At 55.2% G+C, this 9,551-nt stretch overlaps 1 protein-coding gene across 3 annotated transcripts in view; it reads right to left on the reverse strand.

Moving 5' to 3' along the window:
* Nucleotides 1-9,551, reverse strand: part of CPSF4 (cleavage and polyadenylation specific factor 4) — a 14,511-nt gene that overhangs the window by 4,139 nt on the left and 821 nt on the right. For all 3 annotated transcript variants that reach the window (XM_007448852.1, XM_007448851.1, XM_007448850.1), the window contains exons 2-6: nucleotides 7,109-7,159; nucleotides 4,804-4,956; nucleotides 2,503-2,598; nucleotides 2,017-2,110; nucleotides 822-894 (exon numbers count right to left, since the gene is read on the reverse strand). In XM_007448852.1, coding sequence (XP_007448914.1) covers nucleotides 822-894; nucleotides 2,017-2,110; nucleotides 2,503-2,598; nucleotides 4,804-4,956; nucleotides 7,109-7,159 — 467 coding nt within the window. The remainder of the gene's footprint in view (nucleotides 1-821; nucleotides 895-2,016; nucleotides 2,111-2,502; nucleotides 2,599-4,803; nucleotides 4,957-7,108; nucleotides 7,160-9,551) is intronic.

Here is a 9,551-nt window from a genome sequence, read left to right on the forward strand (position 1 = left end):
CCCGGCTCTGACAGGAGTTCTCTTTGGTTCATCCCACATCCTCCTGAAGGTGGCAGGCAGTGCTGCAAGGGTGGCCACATCTCCTCCTGGCTGCTCGGCCTCTGGCATGGAGGAGGGCCAGGCAGGCTCTGGCAAAGGGCTCAGAGTCCAACCAGGTAAGAGGTGAGGCTTCACGAATGGTGGGCAGTTTGCTCAGCCCGCTGAGACCCTGCCTAGGACACCTGGCCAGCCTCCCTCTGGGCCCCCGCCCGCATCTTGTAACCAAACCCAAGGCGCCTTTGGTTGGGGGTCACTGCTGCAGATTCCCATTCGTTTATGGCATTTCCCTCTCCTCATGCTGGAGGGGAGCAGCCCACTGCTGGGGTGTGGGATCCCCTCGCTTAGGAGACTGGAGCCAGCTGATGCCTCGACCATCTGTTCCCAGCATCCCCCCTGCAGTCGGGCACCAGCCAGAGAACCAGTCAGCCACACTTCCTCTCCCGCCCCGCTGGGAGTCCCGTTTGTAGAGAGAAGGGTCTGAACCGCAAGCAAGAACGGCAGATATGTGGCGCCCACGCCGCCCTGCACTCGCCAGGCAAGAAGGGAAGAGAAGCCCGGTGGGGGTCTGGCTCCAGCAGACAGCCCTCCAGCCCAGAGAAGGTGCAGACTGCTCCGCTCCCTGGAGTTTCGGCAGGAACCAGGGTGACTCCCCTCCTCTCCCGCCTCCTCCCACGATCTCTAGCCGGGTCTCCGGCAGGCCCCGCACTGAGGCGGGGGCATTGAGCGTTCTGCAGCCAGGGCGCGGCCAGGCCCGGCAGCACCGCGGGCCCGGGGCACGGTACCTTTGCGGGAGGCTGCGTCTGCTGCGGCAGTGGGGGCTGCTCGGTGGTTCCCATCGGCAGTTCAAATCTAGGGCTGGTTACCCAGCGGCAGAAGGGGACAGGAAAAAGGAGAAGAGGAGGTGAGAGAGCAGCTAGGCTGGTGGGGTTCTCGAGTTCTGGCCCCGGGAAAATCACAAGCAGCCTCTAGCTAAGCACAGAGCCACACGAGCCACCTGGACATAGGGCGGGTGCTGGTGCTCGGGATGGTGCGGAAGACAGGTCCGATGTGCCTGGACTCACACCCAGCTTTGCCTACACCTGGCTGCGAGCCTGGGCAAGTGTGCTGCTCAGAGAAAGGAGGGAAACACAGCTGGTACTGTCAGAGCCTCTCCAGAGGCACTGTGTACACAGAAGGCCTTCCCAACAAACACCCTTCCCTGCAGGGGCAACCTCAAGTGTTAGACCTCTGACAGCAGAGGTCTGGGGGACACGCCCTCCACCACCACCCCACACGGAGGAATCCTGGGCCACCTGTAGGCTCCTAGGCTCTCATCTAGGGAGCGGGACCAAGTCAGGAGCACCAGCTACCTGCCGGCCACGTGGCAGCGACCAGGACACTCTGCTTCCGTGCAGGTGTCAGCAGCATGGAGGCAGCACAGGGCATCGGGGGGACACTACTCTACGGTCCCAGTGCCACCCCACAACCACCCAAAGTGACAGAGGTGCACCAAGACCCAGGAGAGGAGCGCTGAGCCCTCCCGCGCAAGGACTGGGCTCCAGAGGTCACAGATCTGCCTTTGACCGGGAGCTACCACCTGCCCCTTGCCATCGGCTGAGCTCCGAGCCCCAGTGTCCCCATGTGTGAAATGGGGACATCCTTTCATGTGTGAGGGTTCTATGAACCTCCATATAGAAGGCCCCGAAACTGAAGCTCCCTTCCTTCAGGGCACAGGTTCTTAATCTGAGGTCACATGTGCATGAGCTTTTCTGGAGCACAGGGCCCATAGCTTTCATCTGAGTCCTAGATGGCCTGGGACACAGTAAAGGTTACCCTGCTTTAGGCAGAGCCACCTCCGTTCAGGAAGCAGTGGTGGTCCCTCCCCATCTCCCACCCCTGTCCCAGACCCTGTGCTGACACTACCCAGTGACCAAAGCCCCGATGGACTCAGGGGAGATACAGGGGGCAGCAGGGCCTGGGCAGGGGCTGGCTACTCACTGCATGAATTTACACGAGGGCCCCTCCGGGCAGAATCCCACGAGGTAATTCACACAGATGACTCTCCGCGTGTGCCGGTGCCTGCACAGGGGGCCTGTGGAGCCAAGCACCAGGGTCACTCAGATTGTCCCCTCTTCAGGGGATGCCCTCATGCCCTTCTGCCAATCAGAGCTCTGCCCACACTGCTGCCTGGGGGCAGAAAGCAAGAACAGGGCTTCCAGTGCTGGCTCTGCCTCCTATTCAGTAGGCCAGCGGGCAGGGTACACACCCTCTCAAACACTAGTTTCCTCATCAGAAATACGGGTGAGAATGCGGTCCAATGGGAACCTGGGGAGGCTCAAGTGACTTGGTGTGAAAAAGACTCACTAGCCCCTCAATGCGTAACACCACGTTTTGCAGGAAAAGGCAGGACAAGCAGAGGGTCATGTGGGCATGGGGAGGGAGGACTGGCTTCTGACCAGGCAGCCCAGCCACCCAGACACCTACCATGCTTGCAGAAGCCACGGTCGTACCAAGGACAGTCCTTGATCTTGGACTCGGGGTCGATGTGCAGGAAGGGGCACTCCTTGTTGCTGCACTCCCCTGCAGGGAAGACCAGACATGCGTCCACCTGGGAGAGCTGGACCCAGACCCACCCATACTTCTCCTGTGGCCGGGGCCACGGTACAGCAAAGAGGGCCAGGTGGGTCTGGTGTCCAGTCCCGGCCCGGCGAGCCCTGAGACCTAGGGCAGGGTGTCTCAGAGCCTCAGTAACCTGACTCGTACGTGGGCTGTGACGGTCCTTCCCTCACAGATGTCCGTGCTGCCTTGAGGGTCAATGACACTGACAGAGGCGGGCACAGGGTACACACTCATTAAACAACTCACGGCTCCACCCCTCACCCAAAAGAGGTGTTGGCAATGTGGGGGGCCCAGATGTGAAAACACATCAGTTGAGACCAGTAGCAAATTACCGTTCCACTCTGATGAGCTCTGATGGGACAGGGGAAAGGCCTGAGGACTCCACCTTTTACGATAAAAGTGGGGAAGATTTGGGAACTCACAGCTGGGTCCCTACGGTAGAATGTGATAAAGCCTTTATGACAGCTCCTCTCAGGAGGAACAGGCCCAGCTGGCCACCAGCATCTTTCAGCCAAGTACAGGCACTGCCGATCTGGGCAGCTGCACTGCCTTCAGTCCATTTACACACAAAAGGCCAGTCTAATCACTGCTGTTCAGAGCACACTCCTTCCCAGACCCACAAGTCCCTATGGGGTCTAGACCAGTCCCTTCCCAGCCACACTGGCCTCCCAGGGGTTCTTCTTAGCCTTTGGCCCCCAGCCCAGGTCTCCCCTCCTCAGAGAGGCTGTCCCTGACCACACTGCCTCAAGATCTCCTCAGGTGACTGTTTGTCTCTTTCAGAGCACTTACAGTGAATTCTCTGTCTTACTGGTGAATCAGCTGCTTCTTCCCCTGGGCCACTGGAGTAAAAGCACCACGGGTTAAGGACGGCGTCTGTCCTCTTTACCACTGTCCCTCCGGTGCCTAGAAGGGGGACCCTCACCTGTGGAATAGTGTCAGGAGCTGCAGACAGTGCGTCTGCACCAGGACAGACTCTGCAGGGGAAGTGCAGGCAGCCAGTCGTCACAGAGGCCTGGAGGGCAGCGGGGCCCAGGGCCATCAGCAGGGAAGGTGGGAACCCAAGCCAGCTTGCAGAGGTGCCCCCGGGAGTCCACCCAGGAGGGCTGGCTCCTGCCTTTGGGGCCAGATGGGAGACGGCTCCCATGGAGAAGCTGCTGCCCCTTCCACTACTGGTTCCCATGCTGCTGCGGGGGACGGAGAGGGTGGGGAGCTGGGAAGCTGAGTCCTGTTTCCTATCTATCTGTGCTTTGACTTCTCAGCTTATGTTGCCTCTACAAAAAAAAGCCACAACAATCATTAACAAGCCAGCAGGCCAAGCCTGTTGGGCTGCTGAAATAATTAGCGTCTCCTCTGACAACAGTGCTCTGAAAGCATGCCGCACGCCCAGCGTTCCTCGGCCCGTCACAAAGAGTGTAGCAGGCTTCCAGCCTCCTGCCGGCTCCTGCCCGGGGCCTGAAGCTGGCAGTCCTGGGGCCAGCGCCCACCCTCATCCTGACCAACAGGGCTTCTTCCTGGGCAGCCTCGCCCAGGGCACAGGCAGGGGAGTCTAGTTCCATCACGGAGCACATCAGCTCCACCGGGCCCTGTGCCAGCCCCACCGCCCTGGCTTCTCCACACAGTTCACTCAGTTCAGCTAAGGCCATGTGTCCTCTAAGCAGAAACAAAGACAATCTCACTTTCAAGGTTAAGAGGACGGTTCTTTGCCACCAGAAGACAGCCCTGGAGCAGCTATTCTTAAGGGGTATTTAGGACAGACAAGCTACTACCCAGGATCACACTTCCAGAGAGAAGGAACCGACTCAAGCCTGGGGGGCAACCAGCTGCCACTCCGGACGAAGCAGCTGATTTAAGGGAGAATGTCCACTGGAGCAGAAACAAGGCCTCCGGCCAGCTGCCCTGTTCCCACGCCCACCGTGAGACCAACCGTGAGACCTGTGAGACCAGGTTAGCCTCGACTTCCCAAAGTACCTGCCAGTGCTCAAAACACAGAAGCACTAGGAAGACACAGGGGTTCCAAGAGAATAACCCTAACTGCCCATAACTGAAGGGCCAGCTGAGGTCGCAGGCGTCACAGGCACTTGAGTAGCCGCTTAACCCCCAGGTCCTGGTGCTCGGTGGAGCCTCCCGGGGCTCCCTTCCCGGGGGCCTGGGTGCCGCGCGCCTCACCGAACTTCGAGTAGAAGTAGCACTCGGGCATCTTGGTCATGTCGTACTCGTGCAGGAACTCGCACTGGTCCCCCTTCTTGCACAGCCCCCGCAGCCAGTGTTTGCACACAACCGTCTTCTCGCCGCTGATGTGGCGGAACGGGCACATGCCCCCTGCCGAGGAAGATGGGTCGGGGTGGTGGGTGTGGTGTGAGGACCCAGGCGGCCCCTGAAAGCAGCGTGTCCTGGAAGGTGGCCGCTGCCCTGGCAGAAGGCAGTGTGATTTTCGGCAGCATGTGAGCACACATTTTAAGTTTCAATAGTTATGGATTTATTTTAATGTGTCTTGGGAAAACCTAAAACATCAAATCATGATCCCACAGATATTCCATAAGATGGAAACTTAAGAAGCCTAAGGGAGGTGGGGGGGAAGGGAGGAGTGTTTTTCTTAATTCAGTTAAAGAAGAGTTCCGGTGATACACAGACGTGGCAAAATTTGTAGGGGTCGTAAAAGACTGGGGTTTGAGAAACAGCCCTAAAAGACAGAAGGCAAAGAGGACCACCAGCAGAAGCCTGGGCTCCGCGTGGGCTCTACCCCTAGTTAGAAGTGCCCACTCACTCAGCCCAAAAAGGACCGAAATTGGGTCACTTGTAGAGACGTGGATGGACCTACAGACTGCCATACAGAGTGAAGCAAGTCAGAAAGAGAAAAACAAATACTGTATATTAACGCATATATGGGGAATTTAGAAAAATGGTACAGATGAACCTGTTTGCAAGGCAGAAAAAGAGACACAGACGTAGAGAATAAACGTACGGTCACCAAGGGGGGAAAGGAGATGTGGGATGAACTGGGAAATTGGGATTGACATATATATACTACTATGTATCAGACGGATAACTAACGAGAACCTACTGTATAGCACAGGGAACTCTACTCAGTGTTCTGTGGTGACCTAAGTGGGAAGGAAATCCAAAAAAGAGGGGATAGATATATACATATAGCTGATTCACTTCGCCATACAGCAGAAACTAACACAGCACTGTAGAGCAACTATACCCCCCAAAAAAAACCCCAAACCCCAAAAAGTGCCCACTTAGCTTCCAACAAGTAAGAAAGAAATCAACTTCAGAACTGAAAAAATGCATCGTATACAAACTGGGGGAGGTCTGCCTTCTGTAGAACCTGAGCAATCAATCACCCAAACAGGACAAAGCCATACCCTGGGAAAGTCACATTTCTAACTGGTGACCTGGAGGGACTACTGGGAAGGCCTGACCAGAATCAGGTTGTGTCTGGGAAAGATCCAGACCAGCCCCACTGAACAGAACCTTCTGCAATGATAGGAATGTTCTCTATCTATGCCGTCCAACGTGGCGGCCACCAGCCACACATGGCTACTAAGTAACTGAAATACGACTAGTGTGATTGAGGAACTGCATTTTTTATTTAATTAAATTTGAACAGCCACACGGAGCTAGTGGCTACTGTATTAGTTAACACAGAAACAGTCGTAGTGCCCTGTGTTAAGGATGGCTGTACTAACAGAAGGTGGTGGGTCAGAAAGGCAAAAGACAAGGGAATGAGACCAGGAGCCCAGCAGAGGAATCATGTTCCGACCAGAGAGCCTGAGGTCAACCTGGCTGATCTACCTGGCAGGGTAAATGGCTTGAGTTATAGAACCACAACTTGCCCAAATCATCCATTAAAACCATCCCCTTGCTGTAATTCTGTGTGCCCTATTCAAGCTTCTAATTAAAATTTAGTTTCCAAATAAATTTGGCTACAGGAAGAAAAATACCCAGACCTGTACATGGCATGTAGGGTCTCACCCAGCGGTACGTCTTATGGATCAGCAGAGAGTTTGGCTCATGCTGCCTGCGTTGGGACCTGGTTAGTATAACAAGAACCCCACGAGACACACTATCGCGGAGTTTTTTGATGAGGGTACACAGAGGACGTGAGCTTGTGTACACTGTAGAATCAGAAAAGGCCTGGGCTCAGCCACTCACTGACTCTACGACCTTGAGAAAGTTCCTGAACACCTCAGGGCTAGGGGCCTCTGTCCATGTCACAGGTCAGCTCGTGGCTGCAGAGAAAGTGAGGTGAGAAGGCAGACTCAGAGCCAGATTCAGGCCTGTGTTCCAGGTTTCAGGCAGAACACCCCACCATGTTCCTAGCTTATCTGGACCACAGTTTCATCTAGGGATGCCGTGAGTCTGCAGAAAGCAGGGTGAGCCAGGGACCTGAGAGCCTGCGAGTCTGCCCGGGACAGGGCGGTGGAGGGCGCCTCAGGGGGAATGTCGGGAGCCAGGGGTCTCTTACCTTTGCCACAGGCAGCTTTCAAAAAGAATTCACAGACAGCAGCCCCCGACTCTGCAGAGAGGAGAAGAGGTGTCAAGCAAAGCGATGTGTAACTGCTATTGGTGACACGTGAAGATGGGGAGGGAACCCTTCTGGCCTTTAACCCATGGAGTGGTCAAGGCACAGGAAACAGAGTGGCAAAAAAATGCTAAGCCTGACCAAGCAAGGAAAAAGCTCCTTAGTTCAGTCATTCTCTGCAAAATGAGACATCCACGCTGAGACCAGCCATTATTCAGGGCTTTCTGAGAATCTCCTATAAGCAAGATGCTTTCAAGGAGTTCGGAGTGGATGGGGGAAGGAAGGATGGAATGCAAGATCACAGAAATTCATTACTCCCAGCTCAGACGTCCCAGAGGGCTAATTCAGGGGCACTTTCACCTGAGGCAGAGGGAGGGAATGATCTCACAGGAAGCACAAACAAGCGGATGGGGGCTCTGAGGAGGAACCGGCTCCAGAGAAGAGGCAGGTGCCTCAGAGAAGCTATTCCGGAGGGAAGAGCATAACTGAAGACACAGGAGCAGGACTGCTCTTAACATGCAATACCAACACACAGTAACTAAAGGAGCACAGTCTTCTGCTTCCACAGATGGAGCTGGTCCTGGTGAGGGGAACAGGAGAATAAAAGCTGAGCGCAGTGGAAGTCAGTGGGGTCCAGGGCTGTCCCAAGGAGCCCAGGGACTCACCTGCCATGGCCACCAGAATAAATAGCCCGTGCCTTCCCACACAGTTTTCTCTATCAACAGGCATTTTAGCATCATGGGAAATCCACCGACACCATCTCTGAAGCCCACTTACGTGCCTCTCCTTGCTAATTTGCAAGAGATTCGTTGGCTTCTTGGAAGCAGGCAGCTTTTGCTAGGACAGATTTAAGGTTCCAGTGATGGGAGTCACAGGGGTGTCACTCGTTTGCATTTCAAAAAGTCCGAGAAGTCTTACATTAAAAAAAAGTATCATTTAAGAGTATTTCTGGGCCTTCATTATTTTCAGAGGTTAAGGTCGTTTCATTCCCTAAAGCCAGAAGAAGTCCAGAGTCCTGGGGATTGGGTTTTAGGCAGACAGGATAAAGGAGTATGCCTTCAGGGCATAACTAAGATGGGACTTATTAAGATGGGACTGAAGTGCAGGGAAGGGGGAAGAAGAGCTGTGGCCTCCCTGGCCTCTAACACACTGACCATGATCTCAGGCAGGCAGTGAATGTTGACGGCGCTTACCAAGTCTGAGGCAGTACCTGTGGCCAGGTATGTCCTGGACCCTCCCTAAGAACAGGTTTGTGGGCTCCCCACCTCTGTGCCTGCCCTCACAGGCTCAAGTATCTGTGCTTCCAGGCTGGAGCGGGGAGGGAGAGAAAGAGCCACCCTGCATGGAGGGTTCCATGCCATCAGGCTAGTGCCATCAACACAGGAAAAGGCCACGCGTGGGTGGACATACACGTAAAAGCACAAAGTGACCACGCGTATCAACGAGTAGGTTTAAGAGTGCGTATCTGAATGTGAGCAGCGGCTTATGAGCCGTGTACAGTGGAGACAGTGCTGAGTGTGTATAAAGTAAGGCTGTTTAAATTATATCTCTTGGGCGTAAGCATTGTCTCACACAGAAGTGTCAGCGTGAGAGGGACACCTCAGAGGTCACGTGTGCATCGGAAGTGTGGCCACTTGAGGGGAATGAGCCTACAGGGAGACTTGACCAGCGCTGGGACACGTGGGAGAACGTGGGGCTATGGCCCATGTCCTCTGGCAGTTACAGGAGATGGCGTGGGGAACTGCAGATGGAAGGGTCAAGAACCCTGGCGAGTTCGTCTGGCTCCACCAGGCGCTGAGCCATCTTTGGCAAGTCCCCTCCCCCACCCAGGCCTGAGCTGCCCCACCTGTGGCTTGAACCCAATGACCTCTAAGAGCCCTCTGAGGTTTAATGTTATAGCGTTAGATTTCAAGTATGTCTGGAAAAGAGAGAAATTAAGGAAACTGTTGGTTTCTTTTAAAGTGCTAGACGTTCCAAGTAATTCCCTGGCGGTCCAGTGATTAGGGCTCGGCGCTTTCACTGCCGTAGCCCGGGTTCAATCCCTGGTCGCGGTCAAAAGGAATAAAAATAAAGTATTACCCGTCCCACCTGAGTTGCGGGGGAGGGGGGGAAGCCAGGAGCCACCACGCGAAGCGGGACAGTGAAGGGAACTCAGGCAGCTGCCTGGTTGTGATGAATGACCCAGAGGTGGGGTCCAGAGAAACAGTGAGGGATGGGCTCCCAGGAGTGCGAGTCCTAGGAAAACAATGGAGCTTGAGAGTCTCACTGGAGTGTCCTACAGAGAGGGGTAGGTGGGTCCTTCCCTCAGCAAGACTCCTCCAACGGCCCAGTTTTGATGAAAGCAGGAAGAGGGCGCTCAAAGTGGGGGGGCCTGGAGGTAGGGAAA

Source organism: Lipotes vexillifer, unplaced genomic scaffold, assembly GCF_000442215.2.
Source record: "Lipotes vexillifer unplaced genomic scaffold, Lipotes_vexillifer_v1.1 scaffold778, whole genome shotgun sequence".
NCBI lineage: Eukaryota > Metazoa > Chordata > Mammalia > Artiodactyla > Lipotidae > Lipotes > Lipotes vexillifer.